At 43.0% G+C, this 25,565-nt stretch overlaps 2 protein-coding genes across 3 annotated transcripts; both read right to left on the bottom strand.

Moving 5' to 3' along the window:
* Nucleotides 1-82: 82 nt before the first annotated feature.
* On the bottom strand, nucleotides 83-14,487 carry LOC147303819 (tripartite motif-containing protein 46-like). 2 transcript variants are annotated; one of them, XR_015126826.1, is made up of 11 exons: nucleotides 13,390-14,487; nucleotides 10,684-10,945; nucleotides 10,390-10,579; nucleotides 9,512-9,710; nucleotides 8,817-8,963; nucleotides 7,989-8,084; nucleotides 7,396-7,649; nucleotides 6,450-6,571; nucleotides 5,910-6,248; nucleotides 941-1,373; nucleotides 83-849 (listed from the first exon to the last, which is right to left on the bottom strand). XR_015126826.1 is itself a non-coding variant. In XM_086280016.1 (11 exons), exons 1-10 carry the CDS (start codon nucleotides 13,480-13,482, stop codon nucleotides 5,144-5,146), a joined length of 1,710 nt encoding a protein of 569 aa, XP_086136142.1. In that variant the 5' UTR covers nucleotides 13,483-14,487; the 3' UTR covers nucleotides 4,101-4,184; nucleotides 5,102-5,143. The 2 variants fall into 2 exon arrangements, 1 of the variants encoding a protein (XP_086136142.1); XM_086280016.1 differs by lacking the exons at nucleotides 83-849; nucleotides 941-1,373 and adding exons at nucleotides 4,101-4,184; nucleotides 5,102-5,151.
* Nucleotides 3,641-4,169, bottom strand: LOC147303820 (protein S100-A1-like). Its single transcript, XM_086280017.1, has 2 exons — nucleotides 4,035-4,169; nucleotides 3,641-3,900 (listed from the first exon to the last, which is right to left on the bottom strand). Exons 1-2 carry the CDS (start codon nucleotides 4,161-4,163, stop codon nucleotides 3,751-3,753), a joined length of 279 nt encoding a protein of 92 aa, XP_086136143.1. The 5' UTR covers nucleotides 4,164-4,169; the 3' UTR covers nucleotides 3,641-3,750.
* Nucleotides 14,488-25,565: the final 11,078 nt, after the last annotated feature.

The raw sequence follows: 25,565 nt of genomic DNA, 5'->3' as shown, positions 1-25,565 counted from the left end.
ATAATGAAGTCATGCATCTACAAGGAAACTATTTGGAGGTATGCAGCAGAGACAGTTTAAGATACAAATCACAGGAAATGACTGGAGGAAGTATTCAAGAGTTTTATTAAGGTAACACTAATAATAGAAAAAAAAGACCTCAACAGAACTGCACTAAAAGATGCTCTAAAATTATGTACGCATATGTGCATCTATCATCTTCATTGTATCAGCTGAAGTATCAAAAGTAAAAACTGAAGTGAAAGGCTACAAGACATGCATAATATTATCATTCATATGTCATGACTTTAGCTGGAGGGAGTAAATTAATGTTTCCATGTATTGATGTTCAAGGCCTTTACAGCCAGTCTGGTTGTTGTTTATTCAATTAATAAGTTTAGTGCCTCATTTGTAAAACACTCAACTTCATGCACTAAATTTATTATAACATAAAAAACTGCATACAACACTGCGCTAGAAAACCTTGCCTTGTAAACAAGGTTTTTTTAAGGTGGGTGAAAACTTGCAAATTCTTCAAAACATACTTAACTAGAAGTACATGGTTAGATTTTACCACTGTCTCATGTTTGCAGTTTGCATGTATGCACCTAAACCTTTAGGTCATAGGCTCTTTATGTCACGGTCTGGCTGGCAGACCATGGGGATATGGGGGAATGAGGACCCAAAACGCATGGTTCTGCAATACAAACAGTGCACTTTATTTACAGCGAAGGCTGTAAACACAATAACTCCCCGTTGCTCCCTTGAATCCTGTGTGTGTGTGCTCCCCTCCAACGTCTGTGCTCGTGCTACCTGCTGTTGTGTTCTCGCACACCCTGTGTGTGCTGCCGTTCTGGTCCACTCTTCCACCTGGGGGGAAAACCACAAAAACAGCCATCAACACCAACCCTGGCAGGCATACACGAACAGCACCGTTGTACGCTGACAGAGACACACTAACTTGGGTAGACAACTCAATGATCCCACGCCGGTGGGAGCTCCAACACTCTCCTAAGTAGCTCCCCCAACGAGCCCTGATCACCAACAGGTGTGTGGCAGGAACTTCCGGTGTGGCCAGTCCTCCTGCAGGGGCACACCCATCAGGCCTGCATGTGGCTGTTCTCCATCCTCCAGCCACACATGTACACACCCACACCCTGCCTATACATATAATGAGTGGAACACAGACTAACACAGCATTGTGCAGAAAGACACACACATCACCAAATAACAACAATAATAATAATAATCATAATAATAATAACAACAACAGTCCAAACTGCTCACGGACCCCCGAGTCCTCCAGAGCCGGGTCCGTGACACTTTATTTTGGTAACCTGTTTTGGTGTCAACTTCTGTCAGTTCAACTGGTTCAAAGCTCCCTCTCTGTGTGTCTATCAATAAAAGAACAGAAGAGAAGTGAAACAGAAGAATCAGGTTATAAAATACACATTTTGGGGCGATCGTGGTTCAAGAGTTGGGAGTTCGCCTTGTAATTGGAAAGTTGCCGGTTCGAGCCCCGACTTGGACAGTTTTGGTCGTTGTGTCCTTGGGCAAGACACTTCACCCGTTGCCTACTGGTGGTGGTCAGAGGGCCCGGTGGTGCCAGTGTCCGGCATCCTCGCCTCTGTCAGTGCGCCCCAGGGTGGCTGTGGCTACAATGTAGCTTGTCATCACCAGTGTGTGAATGTGCGTGTGGATGACTGGATGTGTAAAGCGCTTTGGGGTCCTTAGGGACTAGTAAAGCGCTATACAAATACAGGCCATTTACCATTTTTACATAGCAGCAGCAACAACATTAAAACCACTGACAGGTGAAATGTATTGACCCTGCCTTTTTCAATATAACCTTCTACCCCCTCTTCTGCCTTCACTCCCTGAAGGCAGAAGAGGGGGTACAACTCCAAAACCCAGATTGCAATTTGAACAAGCTTGATTCATCGAAGCCCAGCCCTGCTGTGGATACTTTGTGTCCTGTGGGCTGCAGGGCTGGGCTTCGATGAATCAAGCAGGACACAAAGTTTCCTCTCCCAAACACGCAGGTCCAATGGGACAGAGCTGTGTTGGCAGCTTGAGTAGGACCTACAAAACAATAAGCAGGTGATATTAATGTTTTGGATAAAGTGCCAAGTATAGGCTTTAAACTGTGGGATTTAAATGTCTATTGGTTTCAAATGCTCACATTTGAACACTGGGAATAAAAAAAACATACAACTAAATGTAACTGTGAATTGAATCAGTATCCGGTTCACAATAGTTATTTCCCATGGCAACATCTGCATGCAGACTGGACGTTGGGGATGGTTGGTATGTTTTGGACATTAATGTTATTGTTTAACAAGTTTCCACAGAGAGGGGATTTTTTTTTTTTTGGTGTGTCCAAGATGGGCGTGGCATGCCACAGTGAATATTTGGTACACCCCGAACTCACACCACAGAACGCCCCCGCCAGGAATGACTTGAGCAACTTTAAAACCAAAAGCATGCAGGATTATTTCAGTGAGAAAAATGTTGCGACAAATTTCATTATTACTATATTAGAAAGTCTGTGTTAGAAAACTAGACATGACACATACAGTGGTGTCACCGATCAGCGTCTGGTAAGATCAAAGAGTAATTCATCTAGACAAATGATGATTTTCTTTTCTTTTAGGCAACATGATAAACATATAGCCTGCAGGAGGCACTAAACACAAGGAAATGCACTGAAAAAGCAGCAGTCTCGGAATCTCAGCTGTGGGTCACATGGGTGTGGTGCTTCTGTAAACCAAGTGGTGCAAACTTTAGCTACACACACACGCACACACTTAAGACTCATCACATAGTCACATAGCAACTTCAGTGTTTTCCCAGTATCCATGAACACTGACAAACCAGTAGTTAAGCCCTGCCCAAAGCGGTGTTTGCCAAGAGCTCAAGAAGACCTCTTCCTCCTGGGCTTAGCCTTTCAGGCAGGCTTTTCTCAGGCAGTAAAAGCTTTGATGACTTCACTGGGATCGGCAGGCCATCATAGTAAACAGTGGCTCACAGTCTACCAATAACAGATTTGATTGTTGGAGCATTCCTGAGAGGTAGGGCTGCCTGGAAGACTTCGTTTTAGAGAAAAGATATTTGTTCTGTTCAGTAAGGATAATGAGAGACGGGTGGTGAAGGGGTTATCTTGTTCCTCTTTCTCTGGTGTTATTCAACTTTCACCAGACATGAAACATGGTGGGATTTTTGTGATCTGCACAAGAACAGTGATGTGCTGTTCTTGTGAGTCAGTTGAGGGCTTGCAAAATACAAATCAAACTGACTAGGCAATGTTATCACCCGTTTTATTCATAGAGTTGCAACATCCTCTGAGAGTTTATGCCTCACTGAGAGAGGTGTGTTCATGCCTACAACATTCAGCAGATTCCTCAGAGCAGTGATAAAGCAGGGACTTTGTCTGGGAGGGAGTGGCTCATCTGCCCTTTAACACTCGGGGAAACATAAAGTACTCACTCAGTTACAAAGCCAACAGAGAAAGCTGTCTGGATTAAGCTTTACCAGCTTCTCAAATGGAAATGGTTCTGGTGCTTGCTTAAAAAAAACACATGTATAAAAAGTTGAAGGGGATTTATGGACAAATCTGTCTAACTTAAAGATTAGATAGTTAGGAAACACAAGACACAAGAGATTTAAAATGATTCAGCACTTTTAATGAACAAAACTTTACAAAAAAAAAACAAAAAGCAATGCTTTTTGGTCGCTTCTCTTCTACTGTTGTACTTCCTACTTCTTTCCAGTCTATTTCATGTGCATTTGCTGATAGCACTGCTCACATGCAACAGACAGTTCAACAACCAGAGAAACAAACTCCTCAAAGTTCACAAGACCATCACCGTTGGCGTCAAAGTCTCTCATGATCTTGTTTACAGCAGCAGGATCTTTTTGATACTGTGTTTAAAAAAAGGGTGTGTGAGGATACATCAGCAACAGTGAGATTGCACAAGAAGTGGCATAGTATTGGATTACAGTGTGTAAATGATGCGCAGTGTGATTGCACAATTTACGTTTTGGTCTCATCTCACCTTAAGGAAGGTGGAAAGCTCAGCCTCCATTAGCTGTCTGAGGTTTTGCCGGATGAGCGAACCGTGCTTGGCGTAACGGTGGAACACCCTGATGAGTCCTTCCATGCACTTTTCCAGTTCTGAAGGCATGGTTGCTGGAATGTGTTTAGACTGAAAAACAATGTTCAGAAAATGTTGACTATGACAACTGATAGCAAGTCAGTTTAACTTCAGCTGACATTTTCCAAACAAGTCCATAGAAAGCATTTATGAAAGCTGCTTTGGTTGAGATGCTGTTAAACTCATCCATTATTGATGGAACTGACACATTTGGGTCTTTGTTTTACTTCTCACTGATGAGTGATGCTCGTGGGAAGACAGTAAAGGTATGTCATTGAAATTTTAGTAAACCACTGTGCAAAATACAGAAAATCTCAACATTTGAGTTACTGTCTTTGTAGCTGTAAGAGTTAAAAGAAAGGAGAAGTAGGAGGGAGGGTGTGTTATTTGTGCGCAAGAGAATGGAAAATGTGAACAACTTGAACTGAAAAAAGTTAGACCCAAAATGGTGGGATTCAATGTGAGTAATGAGATAGGACACTGCAGGAACAAGCACATGTGTGTACATGCCCACAGTCCAACCACACCCTTACAAAGGCTTATATTTACTATATGGAGACCTAGTTAACTGTCTTAAATGTGAATCAGAGCTTAATGTAAAAATGTTAATTATATATTTTATTAATAAAAATAATCATAACACTGGAAAAACAATTAAAGTGTAATTATAGTGAAAGATTGAAAACAAGAGAAAGAAACAAGATAAACTAACTAAAAGTTGGAGCCTAACTTAGTTAACAGCAGAGGAAATACACGGATCCGTTAGATACCGTTAGAAATTCACAGAGGGAGCTTCAGTAAATACAAAGCAGTGACTGGGAGCGGATTAAAGTAGGTTAAACAGTATGAAACACTATTCTCACACCTCCTAGCTGTATATCTGTATGTTTTAGCAACTAAAGTTTATATTTAAAAAAAAACATCGTGGCAAAGCCACACCTGTAGGACAAGAGCAGAAAGTTTCTTACCGTACAGTTGCTGGGACGTGGCAACAGAAGAGGTGCAAATGTTCAGACGTCTGCAACAAGCAACAGAGATTTTATAGTCAGGCGCCGCCCTGGCTGTGCGCACTGACTCACACTGTGGCTCTGCAGACGCTGGACTCTCTGAACAGTTAAGAACTTTAAATCATCATACAAAAACGTGCTTTTTGTATTTGTATTATCTTCGTCTAATACTAAAATTAGTTTGATGATCTGAAACATGTAAGTGTGACATATGAAGAAAACTAAGACAGATGGGGCGAATACTTTTACACAACAGTGTTTATACACAGCATGTTTATTATCAGTTAGCTTGGTGAAAGAGAGATACAATCATAAGGTGATAATTCTGACAAAGTCACAGTGCTTACAGAGGCCGCCTGTGCAGAAAATTTAAAAAACTTTATGCAGGAAACCATCTGAACCTTTTTGAAGCAATGCCTGAAAGTCACTGCACTTTAAACTGGGATGCAATTGCTTGGTGTCATAGTCATGATTATTAATTGGGGTAAATGTTGAGTCGGCAGATAAGAGCTCATAAATAAAACATTGACTCCCAAAAATATATATGGTATAAAACTGGTTGTAGTCCAGTTTCAAGGTGTGGTTGCTTTCCCACGATAATCTGTGACATGCATGTAAACAACCTCATGTCAAACTAGTTTGACATGTTTCTGGTTTGTTTTGTTTTTTCCTCAAACAGCCATGTTGTTTGGGTGTGTTTACACTGTGACAAAGTCGTCCTGTTCAGTTGTTAATAAGGACAACTAAGAAGCTCGGTGTGTGCCCTCACCTGGTGCAGGCGGGGTGTGCAGGTACACCTCCTCACTGTACTCTCCGTAGCCCGCCTTGTTGCAGCCTCTCACCCGCAGCACGTACACGCTGTCCATTTCCAACCTGTCAATCACAGCGCTGCTTCCACTCACTTCGTCCATTCGCTGCCAGCCCCAGCGTGCAGCAGCCAGTCCTCCTCTGATCCCACCTCTGGACGCTCCTCCTGGTACTACACCACGACGGCGATACTCTACAGAAAAGTGCCAGGATGGTGCAGACTCCGGGGGCAGTCGCCAGCACAAGAACAGCTGGTCGTAGGCCAGACTACGCTGGGTATCGATCACTGGAGCCAAGGGCACTATGGCAATAACATAATGATTAGATCAAATTTTTAAGTTATGTTATATATGTAATAATAATAATTCTATAACCCACTCGCATGTAGTTGGTATGAAATTATTTAGACAGTGAATGTTTAATTAGAAAGTTAATAGAAAACTTGCTCTTACGCTATTTCATTCGTATCTTTTTTTTAACCTTCAACTAGAACCCTCCTCACCCTGGATGAAGTTCAACTCTGTCAGGAGTTTAAGTTCTTTGGAGACGTCCAGCTGGAAGTGTCTGAATGATGGATCGGCCGCTAGTGTGAAATGTTGCAGATTCTCAATTGCTTTACTCAGCCTAGTGCAGTGAAAACAGGGAGAGCGGCGTCAGAGGAATCAAAGGCTTTCAGGAGGGACAGTGAGGAAGACTCACAGTTTAAAAGGATGTATGAAAAAGAAAATACATTAATAAATAAAAGATAAGACTGCTTTTAATCTATATTTCTATTATAATAAAAAACATAAGCAGCACATTAGTGACATCCCTTCAGTTTTTATTTCCAGATACTGTGCTGTATGTGGGGCTTTCCATATTTCCTTTCACATATTTACATTTGAACCTAGCCAGGGTGTTCCCTGCCTCCTCTCTGATGGATATTTACTTTTATAATAACAGATGCAACAATAAACTGAACTTTCAAATAATGAGTTAAGGGTATGCACAAATAGTCCCAGTAAATGTAATAAAATAGGCAGCCAGTCATAAGAATGTAGGCTCAAAGGTGCACGGGAGGTAAAACAGCTTGTTACAGAAAGAAAATAACAAAGGGGCTTATTATTATATAAATAAGACTCATGCAAAGCAACTCCAAGAATAAAAATATGGTACTGGAAACTTTGACAATACACACATTTTGTGCTATTCTTTGGATTTACTGACAACACTGCTTATGCTGTTTCTTTATTTGGCAAGATGATCAACATGAATCCTATATTGGAACCAATGAAGTTATGATTCCTATACATTCTAAGGCTGCTTCTTCTACCCTGAAGCCAAACAACACAGAGAAGAATGCAGGAAGAGAAGTCTCTGAAGATTTCCCCTCAAAAAAAGAAAGAAAGCGCTAATCTAAGATCTATTCAAATCAGAGAGTGATTACTTAACGTAAACAAAAAGGAAACCTGTTATGAGTCTGCCGAGAAGCCTGCACAAAACAGGGCTGATCTGTTTCTTTCAGCAGTTCCTGCGTGTACGCCATGAGCCCAGCGTGCTCCAACAAGCCACGTCTCTCCGCCACTTGAGCAGCCAGTGCCTCGCCTCGTTTCTGCCGTGCCCCCTCCAGAGCCTGGGTGAGCGAAGCGTGACGCTCGGCGAGAGCGGCCGTCAAATCCCTGATGCTCTGAGCCAGCTGCTCTCTGGCCGACACGCTGTTTACCTGGTGAGGAAAAAGCACAAAGACAAGTTTGGAGAACTAACACCAGGCTTCTGCTGGTACATTCTTAAAAAGGGTCCAAATAACATTATAAAACACTTTGAGAAAAAACACATTTTTGGAGTTATATAGGTTTGTAATGATATGATTAGGGATGCCAGCTATAGTAGGTAACAGGTTTACTGTAAAAGAGTCAAACAGGTTGGATCATGCATGAAACATGCAGCAGTTGTACATAGTATCCAATCCTAAACAGCCAAGCTGAACAAATACTTGCAGTAGCTGCTGACTGATTTTAATCCCATGTTCTGGGAGATTTTGTGGGCCAGAAGTATTAATCACCTCAGTCTGTGTGATGGAACTCTCCAGCTGGGTAATCTGAGCCAAAACTGTGTCCTGGTTGGACAGAATGTAGTTCATCTCCTTTGTAATCTTCTCCTGTCAAATTAACACCGAATACGTGACACAGAAACAACAAATGCACACAGATTATCAGTTTCACACAGCCACACATCTGCATTATCTTGCACACTATGCTTGTCTAACAGTTAAAGCTGCATTACTGTAGCTTTTTAAACAGCACTGCATCATTTTTATCTTTACCTTCATTGCATTTGGTGGTTGCATTTCAAATGTTAGTGAAGTGCAAAACTATTTTAGAGATCTGGACTTAGTCTAAGTGGTGCAACAATTCCTCCATGATAGCTCAGAATCTCATCTCTGCAGTCTTGCGTGAAAGACTTGGAGCAGAGTCGCTACTTCTCCAAATAAAAAGGAGCGAGTTGAGGTTGTTTATCTGACCTTGTCAGATGGCACCTGGGTGAGGTGTTCCAGACAAGTGAAAGAAGATGGAAGGATAGATAGGGACAGGAATCAAGAACCGGTTCTCTAGTCCAGTTCCTTGGAATTGTTAGTCTGCCTGCCGATCGATCCTGTTTATCGGTTGCATTTGCACTTGTGCAACAATCAGCTGATTTCGGTTTGTTTGTCAGAGGAAGCAGTGAAGCAGTCTTTGACTACTATAATATATTATTTTAACCTGTGAAATGGAGGGTTTCACACTATTCACATATATGCTGGCTTCACTACTACATTCTTTGTGTGTATTCCTGCCTCTAGTAAACCTTTTACTGTGCGGGACAGAGATAGATGTCAGATTGTGAGTCAAACCTTCAGCGCTTGGTACGCCTGGGCCACTGGGAGGATTTTATGTCCGGTGTGAATGCGGCGCAGTTTGCAGAGGGGGCAGAGCAGCCGCTGACATGACCGACAATAGAACTGCAGCTTCTCCTGGTCGTGTTCTGGACAAGTCAGCACCTGAGCGAGACAGGCAAAATAGATGAGAACAATTTAATCTGAAGCACATTTTACTGATTGGAAGAAAACAGGAATGTAGCACACAAGTGTGAGTATGCTTGGGTAATTTATTGATTTGCCTTTTACTAAGCAGCAAAGAGCAAGCGGAGGGCTCTGAAAAACAAAAGTAAAGTAAATGTAAAGGGGTCTCTGTATTTTCTTCTTGTGTTGTTACAATTTAAGTGGGTCAGAAATCCATATTTTGCACATGGAAAGAAACCATAACTGTTCCATCCATGCAGTCTTACAGTAATGTAGAATTACTGTCCTTTATGCAACTTGAACTGTGCCTCACATGGCAATCACACTTTCTATATAATGCAGTGCAATATAACTACACTCGATTTACCACTTATTTAACAACATATACCATTAATACTTATAAACCCTCAGCAAAGCATGTCTTGTTGAAAAGTGTAACAAAAGACTTCATGTCTGCTGTCACTTATGCTTTATTTTAGCACAAGCAGATGTGGATGAACAGTATGCGTGTGTCAGTGTTTCAGTACCTTTGGTCTGAAGTTGAGTGTAGGCTGGATGTGCTCATGCTGCGCCCGTGGCGTTCCCCATGGGTGATAGAGTTTGAAACACTCATTGCAGAAATTAGACCTGCAGTCAGCACAGCCCTTGGTGGCTTCCAGAGTTTGAGGCGGCTTACAGAATTGGCACATCACAGCCACACTGCCCAGACTCACCGTGTGTCTGTACCTGAGAAAGGTAAGCGAGAAAGAGAAGACAGACTGATTTAGCCTCACGTTATTGAGCTCGTTCCACCTTTTTTTTTTTTTTTTAAATGAAGTGGGACCTGGCAACCAAGCAAATAAAGGATTAATGAGTTGAATATTTGGACATGAAATAAATTCTCATTAAAGGAACACAAATGTTTATAACAAAGAGTGAGTCGAGCCCATGGGTGTGCTTGAGACAAATGGTAATGAACAGGTGATGAATGGAAAGCTGTGGAAACATGCGGTCAGCCAGGGTAGCTACAGCATGTTGCAGTGCACGCTCAGTGCTGGTTCAGCTGCTGAATACTGACAATAAGTTTTGGACCTGTTCCCATACCTTCTGCTTTTCAGGTCTAAGTCCTCTCCTTATTTACATTTGTCCATAAACATCATGAGCACTGAAGGACATCAGCAATCTGTAGGGTTATCTAACTGTTTTTGTCATGAATCTGTACTCAAATAGCATCTTTCTGCTCAAGTTAAACACAGAAAGCACTTTTTACTGCAAGTCTCATTCGCTCAGTCACATACACGATCATTTTTCTAATATTCATTCATCTGAAGGAGCTGGGGTTCGATCCATTGACCTTGAGATGGCCTGCTCGACCACCTGAGCCACAGCTCCCAATCTTCTGTTTGCAGATTGAGTCTATACTTACCTCTCCACTATACGCTCCAAGGTGAGGTTGCGCAGACAGTCAGTAAGGCCTTTCTCTCCCAGCTCAACATCTCTGCCGCAGGGGATACAGGGGAACATCATCACCAAGGGTGGACCTTCCTTACGGCGTCTACCTGGGTACGTCCCATAACCGGGAGACCGTGGCATGGATGGTGAAGGGGGGTGTGGACCTTAAACAAAAAAGTAAAACCAGTTATAAACAAAGAAAATTAAGGAAAATCATGGTTGCCATTTCTTTTAGTTTAGGTTATAAATGGAGAGAGGTACTACAAACCTGAACGCAGCACGCGGTCGATGGGCCGTTGTTCATTTTTAGGTGTGGGCCTGCGTGCCTGACGAGGTGAACGGGTGTTGGGTGTGGAGGCTGGTGAGTTGGGTTCTGGTGGAAGCTCTGGAGGCGGGTATCCATTTGCTACCAAGACCTCGGAGGCACACAAGAGACAGACGCTGTGCAGGCATGGCAGGACCACAGGCTGTTTAACTATTTCCTTACACACGGAGCAATGCAACTCATGCTCCAGGCTCTTCATGTTAGACTGTTGGAAGCAAACAAGCAAAGGATGACTATCTGCACATGGTGCTGTAGAGAAAAACAGGCTGAGTATCCAGACATCCTGAAGATGATTGTGTTTAGGAACGCAGCACACAGACACCTGACTGTGCACAAAAAAAACTTTAACTTGAATAAATGGAACTAAAATTTGCCGGCAGCATAAAAAGCTCTCAAACATGAATGCCAATGGAATTGATTAAAATCTAAAACTATCCAATTATAGCATAAAGATGCAAAATTAAGACTATGACTCAGCCAAATGTCGTTTTATACTTAAGAGCTTTGATTCTTACTTCTATACATACATTTTTACTCAGTACCAGAACAGCATTCAAGTTTTAGACCAGTCCGACTTGCAGATGTACAACTGAGGGGAAACGGCTTCACAGCAGATACCCTGAGAAATACTTAGCAATGTGAAAAAGATGTGCCACACAGGCGACACAGGGTGCCAATCTTGTTAAATATGGATTAAGATGAGGCATTAATTATTCAACCACCCATCTCTTAAATCACAGCCATGCATGTGACCATGAGCCAGTAGCCACATTTCTTTATGACTCAGAAATTCTATAACACACTTGTTTCTAAGAAATTTCGTAAAAATGTGTAGTAATGTGTAATATTAGCACGCAAAATCAGGTTTGATAATGCATTTGTCTTTTTTTATACATTACTGCCAATGCAGCACCTTCGCTTTGTGAAACTACAGCAAACAGACCTGGATGGCGAATCAAAACTCGCACCTCTGGAGCACCTAACGCGTGCTCTGCTCAAGGACATGGATCTGACAGAAAAGGACACTGACTATTGCATAAACCTGTGACTTTACCACTGCAGTCACTCTGATCTGATAAAAGATTAATTCCACTCTCATTACATCCTGGTCTGTGTGAAAAATACACAGATTTTATGTCCAGTGATGTTAAGAATAATAATATATTTTATTTGTTGTCCTTTTCCCAGTCATGAGAACCCCCCCCCCCCCCCCCCTTTGCTTTGTGGATGCCCTTGACACAGAACCTACTACCAAACTGGTTGCAGGGCATCACAGACATTATGAGTTAACTTCAAAACCAGGACAAAGCAAACAGACTGACAGTGCTGCATAGGGGATTTGGGGATTGTGTCACTGTGATGTGATATGATGCCACCATCAGGGCTATTTAAACACAAAGATCATGCATAGGGTTGCAGAACAATTGGAATATTATGAAGGGAATATAAAAAGGAAAGGTCTACATTCATACAATAAAACAGGATGAAAAAATCTGTGCAGATACTGGCTGATAGCGCACCATCTACCCAATTTGCAGATAGCACCACCTTAGTCAAATTAGAATTACACGGAGAGAACTGGCGGATAGCGACGACCTGCACTGAAGTATAAAACTGGATTAATGCTAATAACCTCCTTCCTCCCTCAGTCCACCTCAGTCATTTTCTCCAATGTCAGCTCTGGCCTATCTTTTTCTCATCCTCTAGCAGCTTAGCCTATCGCATTTTCAAGCACCTCCGATTCCTGCAGGCTGAGCGCACAGCTACAAACTGTGGCTCTCTACCTCCATCTCACACGCACAGTCCGCACTGCTGCTGAGGCCGGCGGGGAAAAACAAGCAGCGCATCCTTACCTTCACCTGGAATCTAGGCGCCATGACAGCATTTCCAGGATCAGAGCAGTGTCTGTGTAGTGCAAAGAGGGGAGGGGTTTGAGCGATTACAACGACCTCTCCTAGCGCAGGTACGATGGGCTCTGGAGGAAGCGGGCTATGGCGACGGAAAAGATAACGCACGTGACTGCCTTTGACTGCTGAACGTGCTCTGTGTGCACCTCTAAGACCACTCCACCACGCTCTGTTGGAGCCGTGTCTAAAAATTACCTCTAGGTTTTAACCCTGCAATGCTTGATGCTCCCAGATGCATCGATACACGTTTTTTTTATTTGTCTCAGCAGCCCCGAGTCCTGCATCTCGTCTCCATGGAAACGAGCATCCAGAGTGCCGAAAAAAGAAACGTGTCATTTGGGTCTGCACCCATGCTATTATTTTTTTAATGACATTATAATTGCCACATTTGAATGGAGGTTAAGCTCAAGTCCGATATGTAGGCTACCGACTATAGCTCATTAATGTCGGTAAAGCAAAAATCGAAGAAGATCAATATTTAATTGGCTAAAGATGATAAGAAAAATATGTTTTAGTTTTATTTTATTTCAGTGGACTTTAATTGAGGTTCAGAAACAGATAGCACACGGATTGGGCCCATGTGATAGAGACATTCCGCCGATAATTCGCTTTTTCCCTTTAAAACATGATAAAACATGATAGCTACTCTTTATTTAAAATAAATAAATAAATACAAATTCATACTCCACGTTATATTCAGCGTATATCAACTAACAGCACAATGTCACAGATATACACTTACGGTGGCGCGAACCAAGGCTTCCATCGCTGATGTGGCTGTTTTTAAATCCATCTCTGCCATTTTAAGAGCATAGCTTCCCCCTGTTTTCATCATCTGGAAATAGATTGTGGTGTGTCCAGGCCGATGGCCATGTAACACATATTAAGAACGCGAAATATGCCGAAAATATGTCTCGAATATAGAAGTGTTTTGGATATTAATATTATTTTTTTCTATTAGATGTTTAATTTGGACATTTTTACGCGCGTTAATTACCGACTGATAATAAGCACCTTGTGCTGCTTTTAGGCATAAAAACAAAACGCTTTCTGGAAAAAAAAAATCTGAATTTGTTCTTAATTTACGAGTACATCCACGCCGAATAGCTACTACTAAAAGATGCCTGTGGCTTTATTCCTCACGCAGGCATCCCTCCCCCTACGTTTCCCATCCTGCACCGGATGCCCTCAGCTGATGCGGAACACAGGGAAAATCGCTGTAAATCCAGGAACCCATTCCTTAATAACTCAAGAACGTAGTGGGGGGAAAAACAGTATTTGTCGGTTTAAAACTGATTTCCGGGATTTAAAATGTTGTAAAGGAGTCGTTGGCCTAGACTCTGTCGAACACATCTCTCGCGGATGATGTCAGTTTGAGCCAGAAAAAAACAATCATATCATAAGATAGAAGCTGCAACCAGCTTTTGGCAAAGGGAGTTTTATATATATTTTATTGATCAGGGCAAAAACTCTCACTGACTTATAAAAATGTATTTTTCAGGAGCGATCACGCCAAGAGGATAGCAGAAATTGCAACAAATTTAACAGTTCTACAATGATAATATAAATAAAGATATATGCTGACGGCAATGCAGACACAGAGTAGGTAAAACAACACAAAGTCATAAATATACTCGGGAAAGCAGCTACTTTTTGTGTTTTGTATACAAACTCTTTCATAACTCCTGTTGACCAGAGGCTATTTACTAACGTAAGTGTAACGCAATCTGTACTTACGCCAAACCTTTAATGCGTGGAAATCAGGACTGTTGACCTTGGGCAGTTCACTAGGTGTCAGTGTCATCAATTTCACCCCGATGTTTAACCCAGAATCACAGTTTCTCTAAAAATAGGTTACAAGAAATCAAATGTATCCCAAATACCTGTATCCTGTCAGAGGCTAGTTCCGTAAAGGAGATTGGTAGTAGCTGCTCCACCACAGGAACAATAAGGCTTCCAGCACACAATGGACACCACACTTACTTAACATAAACACATTTATTAGACACAATTTTAAATAATAAACCCCTTTTTTTTGTAGTGTCTTTCCACTCAGTGTCATAAGAAAAATAAAATAAATAAAAACAAATATGTATCCTTTAAGGTCCTTTGGCCAAAAGAAAATCACCTGAGCTCAGGGAAAAATAAAGCGCATCGTTGGGGCCCTTTGAATTGTTCCTACCGCTCTGTTGGAACGGTGTAGCATCCAATAATAGCATCCAGCAAGCAGCAACGACCATCTATTTGCCAGGACGGTTCGGCAGAGTCATCAGATGAGGACTTCCACAAGGCAGTTCATCCAGTAGGATCCAGGGCACCAAAAGGGCAAACAAACCAGCCTACACACAAGTGTGCAGAAGAATTAACTGAAATGTTCATAAGTCTCAGTACCACTGACTCAGTGTCCATGTCACTAACGGCTTATTTAACAGACTTACCATTATAATAATACAGGTTTGTCAAAATAAAAATATAACAGAACATAAATGCTGTTAACAATGCTTATCAATGCTGTTCTCTTAGGCATAACATAATAACACTGTAACTGACCTCGTGTCGGCCGCCATTTCAGGACATTAGCTAGGCTCACTTAACGGCTAGCTTGCTAACAGTCAGCCAATAACACACGTTATACAATATTTAGCCTCTTTCTTAACAACATGACAGCGGTAGATTTGATACCTCGCTGCAGTATAATAAGGCACAAAACATTTCATACGAACATGAGCTGCACGCTAACTCACCAGAGGAGTTCGTGTAATGGCGAATGCTGTCGGACTCAGCTCCGCTTCACGTTTGTAACTGCTACAAGACTTTTTCCTAACAACATATTAAATCATTAGCTTCACATATAAAGGTTTTTAAAACTATTTACAGCGACTCAAATGTCTACTGTACCCGAATTTCCAGCTCGTAGAGGGCACGAGAGCAGCATGCGCCTCATCGGATGAACGGAAGGAAAAACTCTGTAGCTGGACTAGAGAGTGGCTATGCGCACGGCACAGTGGTGCGTTCAGTGACCACAAATAATCAGAAATCCCATACTCAAACAATGATCTGGGTTACACTCTCCCCCTCTAAAGTGCATGAGTCTCTGCATGCACACTTGACTTAACAGGTGTGTGAAGGAAAGTGCTCTGAGAGAATACAATTGCGAAACTCTGACAAAAAGGAACTGAGAGCCAAAATTAAAGGCTCACCTAACTCATCATAAGTTAGTTTACGAGGTTGGCGTCTCTCTCTCCCAGAACGCCGCAACTCTACTGTCTCTGGCTCTGAACTCTGCTCAGCAGTGTCGCTGCTTTCTTGATTCATTTCAACAGGTTCTGTTTGTTCAGGAATGTCAATAACAACCCAACCTGGACCTTCATCAGATGGAATGGGAGATGTGGTCACCTCATTGCTTTCTGAGTGTAACAAAGGCTCAGGTTCAGAAACATGACTGGGTGTTTCTCGTGCGTGTGACTCGTCTTGTGGCTCTGCACGGGGCAAACTAGAATGCACATCCCCAGTGGACAGCTGAGGTGTGATAACCTGCCTTTCAGTCTGGATAAAAGGACCTCTGGTTATTATTTCTGGAACCACAAAAGCTGGATACACTTCGTCCTCATCACTGTATACCTCATCTTCCTGACCATCAGGGTTATCAGAAGATTGTACTTCTCTTTCGGCTTTGTTTCTCAGTTTCTTCCCTTTAGAGGACCCATGAGATCTGCTCCCTGCTATTTCTTCCACAGGTAAGAACCCACACGGTAGAAGGAGATCCCTGTGTAAGGTGCGTTTTGGTCCGTCTCCCAACTCGGGTTCCACAACATAGACAGGGCCATCATTGATTCGTTTAACCACAACATGTACTTTCTGTTCCCACCTGTCTGAGATTTTGTGTTTACCTCTGATACTCATGTTCCTAACCAAAACCCTGTCACCTGCACAGAGCTCGGCCACTCTAATCCTCTTGTCAAACCTAACTTTATTCCTTTCTCCGATCTTCTGGGAGTTTTTTGCAGCTAGGGTGTAGCTCTCCTCCAGACGTTGACGAAGGTTGTTCACATACTCTGAATGAGACTTATGGTTGGCATTTTCAGGTTGGATACCTAAGACTAAATCAATGGGTAGTCGGGGTTGTCTGCCAAACATCAGTTCATAAGGAGAGAAACCAGTTGTGTCGTTCCTCGTGCAGTTATACGCATGAACTAAGGGTTTAACAAAGTCCCTCCAGTGAGATTTGTCTTCCTCTTCCAACGTACCCAACATATCAAGAAGTGTCCGGTTAAACCTTTCCACCGGGTTTCCGCGAGGATGATAAGGTGTAGTGCGGATTTTGTCTGCTCCTATCAACGCACATAGCTCTTTGATTGTGTGAGATTCAAAGTCTCTACCCTGATCACTGAGTAGACGACTGGGAAACCCATAATGAACTATGAAGTTCTCCCACAGAGCTTTTGCAATGGTCCTGGACTTCTGATCTTTAGTTGGCACTGCCACAGCAAACTTCGTAAAATGGTCAGTGATAACTAATATGTTCCGGGTGTCTCTGTTGTCTGGCTCAACTGACAAATAGTCCATACAGACGAGTTCAAGCGGGTAAGTTGCTATAATATTTTCAAGAGGCGCTGCCTTCTGAGGCACTGCTTTCCTCCTGACACAGCGTGGACACTGTCTGCACTTCTCTTCTACAGACTTTGTCATCATTGGCCAATAGAATCTGGAACGGGCAAGATGCAGTGCTCGTTCAAAACCAAGATGACCAACTTCATCATGCACTCCACGCAACGCTTTCCCTCTGAACTGTTCAGGTAGGACTAACTGCCATACAGTGTTGTCTCTATTTGTCCATTTCCTGTACAATACTCCATCTCTCATTTCGAGTCTTCTCCACTCCTTGAGAAGGAGCCTAACATCAGGAACTTCAAGGTTTGTTTCTCTGAAGCTGGGCTTTTGAGCTCTTTCAACGAAGGTAATGACACGTGAGACAACCGGGTCATCCCTCTGAGCTTTATACCAGTCAGAGCTTGTCATAGATGGTAATGTGTCTTCTCCAAATACATCCGCAACTGTTGAGGGATCAACAGCAAGAGACTCTACAGCCAAAGGTTGTTCTAGATTTGAACAGTGCTCGATCTTTGACACCACAAGATGGCGTTGACATAAGGCAGATACCACCTCGTGACTCATCTCGTTGCTCACCTCTAGAAGACGGTTTTTCATGTCATCAACTCTCTTCCTTTCTTTGATGAAATCCTCATCTTCAAAAGGAGGAGCTTGTGGTCGTCGGGACAACCCGTCTGCATCGCGATTGGCATGACCGGCCCTGTACTTAACGGTGAACTGATAAGTAGACAGCGCAGCTAACCAGCGATGACCAGCAGCATCTAACTTTGCAGATGTCAGTACATACGTGAGAGGATTGTTATCCGTCACAATGGTGAAGTTAGCGCCATAAAGGTAGCTGTTAAACTTCTCACAAACTGCCCACTTCAAAGCTAGAAATTCAAGCTTGTGAGTGGGATAGTTTCTCTCACTTTTGGAAAGTCCTCTGCTTGCATAAGCCACAGCTCTCAGCTTCCCGTCCTGCTCTTGGTAGAGCGCTGCACCCAAGCCTTCACGACTGGCATCAGTGTGCAGGACATATGGTAGCTGTGGGTTGGCAAAAGCAAGGACAGGTGCCGATGTCAGTCTCTCAATCAAAGTCTTAAACGCATTTTCACATTCAGGTGTCCACTCCTCTCCAAAAGGTAAGTTAATGTTTGATGGTTGTTTGAAATGTTCTCCAAGATACACTTTACCCCTCTTTTTGGGTGAGTAGTAACCAGCCGTGAGACTATTTAAAGGCTTTGCGATCTTTGAGTATCCATCAATGAATCTCCGGTAATAACCGGCAAAGCCTAGGAAACATTTTAACTCTCTCTTGTTTGTAGGACGAGGCCATGTTTTCAAAGCTGAGATCTTATCAGGATCTGTGTGAACTCCTTGGGCATCAACCACATGGCCAAGGTACTTCACCGAGGGCCTAAAGAAATGACATTTTTCTGGGGACAGCTTCAACCCAAAGTCCCTCAACCGGTTCAGCACCCTCATGAGTCTCACCTCATGTTCCTCCAGGGTGTCTGAAAACACAATCAGATCATCCAAAAACACAAGTACCTCACTCAAGTTCAAACCCCCAACACACTTCTCCATCAGTCGTTGAAACGTACTTGGGGCATTTGTAACGCCCTGAGGCAGGCGATTAAACTCGTAAAACCCAAGAGGACAGACAAAAGCAGTTTTAGCTCTATCTTCCTCGGCCATCTCAACCTGATAATAGCCTGATTTGAGGTCCATGACCGAGAACCACTTGGCACCACTAAGGGCCGTGAAGGTCTCCTCAATGTTTGGGAGGGCATAAGCATCCCTAATGGTCCGTGCGTTCAACTTGCGGTAATCAACGCACAACCTGATTGAACCATCCTTTTTACGCACAACTACTATTGGAGATGCGTAGGGGCTCTCTGACTCCCTAATAACCCCTGCATTAAGCAGTTCTTTGAGGTGTTGCTTGACAGCTTCTCTGTCACTTGGATGGATGGGCCTCGACCGTTCCTTAAACGGCGTGTCATCGTTCAGCCGAATGTGGTGTTTTACCACAGTGGTGTGACCATAAGACAGATCATCAACCGCAAACACTTCTGAAATAGACTTGAGCTTGGTGGTGATGCGCTCTTTCCATTCTTCAGAGATGGGTGACTCATCAAGATTAAACTTAAGCTTCTCTCCATCAAACTTGTCATGAGAAGAAGCAATTGAAACAGGCACCAGGGGTGAAATGTGCTGGGCTACACATACCTGGGCAACTGTACTTCCTGGTTGCAATACAATACTATGCCCACTCAAGTTCTGCAAGACGACTGGAACCTTACTCTTAGCTTTGTAAGGGATGTCTATCAAAGCAGTTTCAAGAAATAAACCACCAGGTAACTTGTCGTGTTCATTTGGTTCAAGGACGAAACTTACGTTAGGAGTGTTCTTTCTCAGCCTAACATCGCCCATTAAACAGCACTTGTGGTTGGCAGGGATGGTGACTGGTACTTTCCCGTGCAACCTCACTGGGTGTATGTGGCAATCATCCATTTGTTTAGCCAAGTGCTGGAGAACCAGTGCTACATCTCTGGAACACAGTCTGTGAAGGAAATCTGGACCGTCACGTTCAGATAACTTATCATGGAGTCTTAACAGTGCATTGGTACCAATCAAAACTGGTATTCTGCTGTTAAAATGGCACTCAGGCACAACAAGAGCCAAAACAACCAACTCTTCCTCTTTGCCTGTAATGTTGTGAGGAAAAGTGATGTGGGTCTCAACATAACCAAGGTAGGGAACGTGCTGTCCACCTGCACCCTCAATCTCAAGCAATGCTTGAATGGACTGAATGGGGAGATGTGCCAGCTTATCCTTGTGAAATGATTCGGAGATTGTAGTGACTTGTGAACCACTATCCATGATAGAGTTGCATTGCACACCCTCAACCAAAACAGAAGCTGAACAACGAGGACCTATCAGACCGGGTGGCAAGCGGGATTGGGAACTGAAATCTTGAACCGTTGTCTGGGTCTTTATTTTGCTCTGAACATCAATTCTTTGGTCACTTGAGGCGGGACTAATGCTGGTCTCAGCTCCTGGACGTCCCACAGCAGGAGCCGCTACAAGTTTAAAGCAAAAGGCTCAGTAACCTGTTGGGCTTGGAACCTTCCTTGCTTTTCCTTTAACTCAGCATTCTTCTGGCGGACTAGTGCCTGGTTGGGTTCATTTGGGCATCGAGCGGCAATGTGGTTATCTTCACCACATCTAAAGCAGAACCATGCTTTTGGCATAGAGGGAACCTTAACTGGTCTCCTGGCACTGCTATTTCTTGCCGTAAGGAAGTCTTTGCCACTATTATTCTCTTTAGGACATTTTTGGTTCTGAGTGAGCTCTCTGAGTTGTTTAGACAACTCATCTATTTTGCTTTCAAGTTTAACAGTTTCTTCTTGCCTCTGTTTTAACGCTGCACTAAGCTCACTGTCAAAAGGAGAATTCTTGGACCTTTGACTCAGTTTCTCTACCTGCTTTGAAAGCTCATCCATTCTCCTCTCAAGCTTAGATGCTTCGCTCTGCTTTGCAGTCTGTGTTGGAACGGGCTCATCATCATAGGAGGGTACATCAAAAATGGAGTGGGCATGTACAGCTGCTTTTGTAGCACCCAGATGTTTTTTCATCCTGTCTAGCTTTGCAGATCTACGACCTTCCTCGGTCCTCAACATAAGGAGTAGATCTGGGAATGTTGGTGGACTGTTCTTTTTGTTTTCTAGTTGGAGAGCTATAATGAGACTCTGGTCCCAGCAGCCTCTAATAAACTGTCTGAGTAGGTGTTCGCTCAAAGTTTCGACAGAGACTCCCCCTCTAGAAATAGCTCGAGTAAGGAGGCTATGGAGTCTGTTCAAATATGCTGAGGGCTTTTCTCCGCTATTCTGGTTGGAGCTGAGAAAGGTTGCAAATAACTCTTCTCCGTCCTCTACAACACTGAAAGCGGAATCGAGCTGCCTAACATAAGCCCTGGGTGGTGAACTCACACCAAGCAACTTAACAACATCGGCTGCTGGACTTAGCAAACTTTCAAGTATTTTCCTAACCTTTTGCACATCACTAAGAGAGCAATCACTGACAAGAAGGTCCACTTGTGTGCGCCATGTTTCATAGTCTACCTCACCATTGGGCCTAGGAGCACGGCCAGAAAAGGTGCGCAGTCTGGTTTGTGTAGACCACGGGGCTGTTGAGTCATTTCTGATAACGTGCTCAACGACAACTTTTTGAATCTGAGGTGGGTTAAGGAGACTGCGGTCGATATTAACAGGGTTCACCACAGCACTATCAGGTGCATTGTGGGTCTGTGTGTAGTGATTAGGTTCATCATGATCACTAGCTACAATGTCATGGAGGGATGTGTCCCCATCCTGAGCTGTGTGTGGCTGTGTGTCAGGAATCTCAGAGTTATGTCGAACTTCTTTGACCTCACTCTGAATAACACTCAAGAAACCTGCTTTACCACTATCTCCAACAGCCTTCAGTTCTTCTAAATATCTACGAGCTAACTCCTTGCCTACCTCTTCCTGAGCAACATCTCGAATGGTTTTGACAGACCAACTGATAGCAGGATCCTTGGGGCTCGGCAAGTCGCCTAAGATCTGGGGGTTGATCTTGGAAATGGCTTGATCGGACAAATATTGTATCAGGACTCTACCCTCTGGCTGGTTTGATTCATCTGGAATTCGAACTATCCGAGAAACTTTACCATTTACTGAAAAAACACTAGCAATGTCATCATCTGTGTAAATCCCTTCAACGCCAGTCACAAAAAGTGAGCACTGGCCATCTACATCAAAACGTCTGCAAAGATCCATGTCCAACACAATAGGGTCAAGGAAAAGAGGTAGGTGTTGTGAGCTGGAAAGTCAAGGTGCTACTTTTCACCAATCTCCTGGCTGGCTCGCCACTTGTAACGCAATCTGTACTTACGCCAAACCTTTAATGCGTGGAAATCAGGACTGTTGACCTTGGGCAGTTCACTAGGTGTCAGTGTCATCAATTTCACCCCGATGTTTAACCCAGAATCACAGTTTCTCTAAAAATAGGTTACAAGAAATCAAATGTATCCCAAATACCTGTATCCTGTCAGAGGCTAGTTCCGTAAAGGAGATTGGTAGTAGCTGCTCCACCACAGGAACAATAAGGCTTCCAGCACACAATGGACACCACACTTACTTAACATAAACACATTTATTAGACACAATTTTAAATAATAAACCCCTTTTTTTTGTAGTGTCTTTCCACTCAGTGTCATAAGAAAAATAAAATAAATAAAAACAAATATGTATCCTTTAAGGTCCTTTGGCCAAAAGAAAATCACCTGAGCTCAGGGAAAAATAAAGCGCATCGTTGGGGCCCTTTGAATTGTTCCTACCGCTCTGTTGGAACGGTGTAGCATCCAATAATAGCATCCAGCAAGCAGCAACGACCATCTATTTGCCAGGACGGTTCGGCAGAGTCATCAGATGAGGACTTCCACAAGGCAGTTCATCCAGTAGGATCCAGGGCACCAAAAGGGCAAACAAACCAGCCTACACACAAGTGTGCAGAAGAATTAACTGAAATGTTCATAAGTCTCAGTACCACTGACTCAGTGTCCATGTCACTAACGGCTTATTTAACAGACTTACCATTATAATAATACAGGTTTGTCAAAATAAAAATATAACAGAACATAAATGCTGTTAACAATGCTTATCAATGCTGTTCTCTTAGGCATAACATAATAACACTGTAACTGACCTCGTGTCGGCCGCCATTTCAGGACATTAGCTAGGCTCACTTAACGGCTAGCTTGCTAACAGTCAGCCAATAACACACGTTATACAATATTTAGCCTCTTTCTTAACAACATGACAGCGGTAGATTTGATACCTCGCTGCAGTATAATAAGGCACAAAACATTTCATACGAACATGAGCTGCACGCTAACTCACCAGAGGAGTTCGTGTAATGGCGAATGCTGTCGGACTCAGCTCCGCTTCACGTTTGTAACTGCTACAAGACTTTTTCCTAACAACATATTAAATCATTAGCTTCACATATAAAGGTTTTTAAAACTATTTACAGCGACTCAAATGTCTACTGTACCCGAATTTCCAGCTCGTAGAGGGCACGAGAGCAGCATGCGCCTCATCGGATGAACGGAAGGAAAAACTCTGTAGCTGGACTAGAGAGTGGCTATGCGCACGGCACAGTGGTGCGTTCAGTGACCACAAATAATCAGAAATCCCATACTCAAACAATGATCTGGGTTACATAAGCAAAGATATAGTACATAAAAATAAATTAAAAAGGACAAACATCAGAAATCACTTTTTTTTCAAGTTTTAGGATCCTCAGATCAAGTTTAGTTGTTGAATTTTCTGAGGATACATAAATTTATTTTTATGTACTATATCTTTGCTTACGTTAGTAAATAGCCTCTGGTCAACAGGAGTTATGAAAGAGTTTGTATACAAAACACAAAAAGTAGCTGCTTTCCCAAGTATGACTTTGTGTTGTTTTACCTACTGTCTGCAAAATACAGTATATAATGACCAAAGTCTGGAATCTGTAGGCTAAAATACGCTACTTCAGAAAGTAGCCAGAATGAATCGTCCTACAGCTATGTTACAAACGCCGTTCCTTCGCTTGACCCCAGTTGCCCTCGTCTGCTCCCTTGCAACAATGTTCTTTTATTGAGGTTACATGAAGATACATAAGTTCATTAACATATGACGTATACATACAAACAAAGAGTACCTTGCCTGTGCGTTGTGTAAATGTGTGGGTGTGTGTGTGTGTGTGTGTGTGTGGGGGGGGGGGGGGGGGGGGGTGTCAGAATGTGACCCCATAAACGACCTCCCTAAACCTGCTGGTCTGGAAGTCCAGCAGTTCATCTAAACAAAAGGCACTCAGACTAAAACAGATATAGATATGTTTATCCAACCATGAAACAATAAGATCAAGGACCTGATTCTGGACTATTGCGCCAATTTCAGGCTTAGGGTCACTTCTGGGGCAGTTACTTCATGCTGGCACCGCCTCGGGAAAGGTATAATAACAGGCTGTACCATCTCAGTTACGCTCTTTGCCCTTGCAATGAACATGGTGGTAAAGGCTGCTGAGGTGGAGTGCAGAGGGCCGCTAACAAGGTCAGGTGTTCGTCAGCCCCCTATCAGAGCCTATATGGATGACCTCACCATTACAACATCATCAGTCCCAGGATGTAGGCGGAGCTTGCAAGGACTTGAGAAACTCATCTCATGGGCAAGGATGAGTTTTAAACCTTCCAAGTCAAGATCTATGGTACTGAAGAAGGGCAAGCTCTCAGGAACCATTATTCCATCCATAACGGAACAACCAGTCAAGAGCTTGGGGAAACTCTTCGACTCCAGCCTGAAAGACTCTAATGCCATTCAGAAGGCAAATGAGGAGCTGGGAGTGTGGCTCATTAAGGTGGATAAGTCCGGCCTGCCTGGAAGATTTAAAGCCTGGATCTACCAGCATTCCATCCTGCCCCGAATCCTGTGGCCCCTGCTTGTCTATACAGTTCTAATAACTATTGTGGAATAAATGACAATCCAACAATACAAATCTAACAAATGCAATAAGCAAAAACTGGATTGTTCTTCAAAAAGACTGCCATAGCTATTCACATGTCTCAGTGTTTCCTCCACAGGTGGAAAGTTTCCTGACAGGTGTGTTCAATAATGACCTAACCAGCTCTCTGTTGGGTGTGTAGACTACTTCCTTATATTAAAATTCCTGTTTGAACAATGAACATGAGATATGCATGCCTCAGCTGTGTTTGACTCGGTCAATGTGTTTCATTACAAAAGTGCCACTTTACTTCAAGCTGTCGCTAGCAATCAGAAAGTGTTTCTTTTTGTCTTTCGTCAGATCTTTTATTGAACTGTGCAAGTATGCTCATCAACACTAGGCCAGGGGAAGAATTATAACTGCAACAAAGAAAGACCATTATTACCCACACCTGGTCAAAATGGCAAAAAGGAAAATCAACCATACTAAAATAAGTAGGCACACTATAAGTAAACCAGTTCTGAAACTGAAGCTACCAGTCCTCCAACAGAAATCAAGTATAAGAAAGCTATACCTATTTTAGTGATTGCAGTATAAGGTGGCCTCTTGAATTTGCCTGTATGCGAGGGCCTCCAGGATGGAAGCGGTTACATATTTTTAAAAAAATGCAAACAAAGTTGCTAATCAGGAAACAGACAATGGGAGTGTCACGAACACCCTTTTGAACCTCGTGGAGGTGGTTTTCTCTTCGCTCTATTGACTCTGCTGAATCCAGGTAGGAGCAGATTCTTC

Source organism: Aulonocara sp. 'chitande type north' Nkhata Bay, linkage group LG22 (genome assembly GCF_057382095.1).
Source record: "Aulonocara sp. 'chitande type north' Nkhata Bay isolate Kocher_YH1m ecotype deep benthic linkage group LG22, A_spYH_male_GT1.1, whole genome shotgun sequence".
Classification (NCBI taxonomy): Eukaryota; Metazoa; Chordata; class Actinopteri; order Cichliformes; family Cichlidae; genus Aulonocara; species Aulonocara sp. 'chitande type north' Nkhata Bay.
The sequence above is the reverse complement of the archived record's forward strand: the minus strand, read 5'-3'. Positions and strand labels throughout refer to the sequence as shown.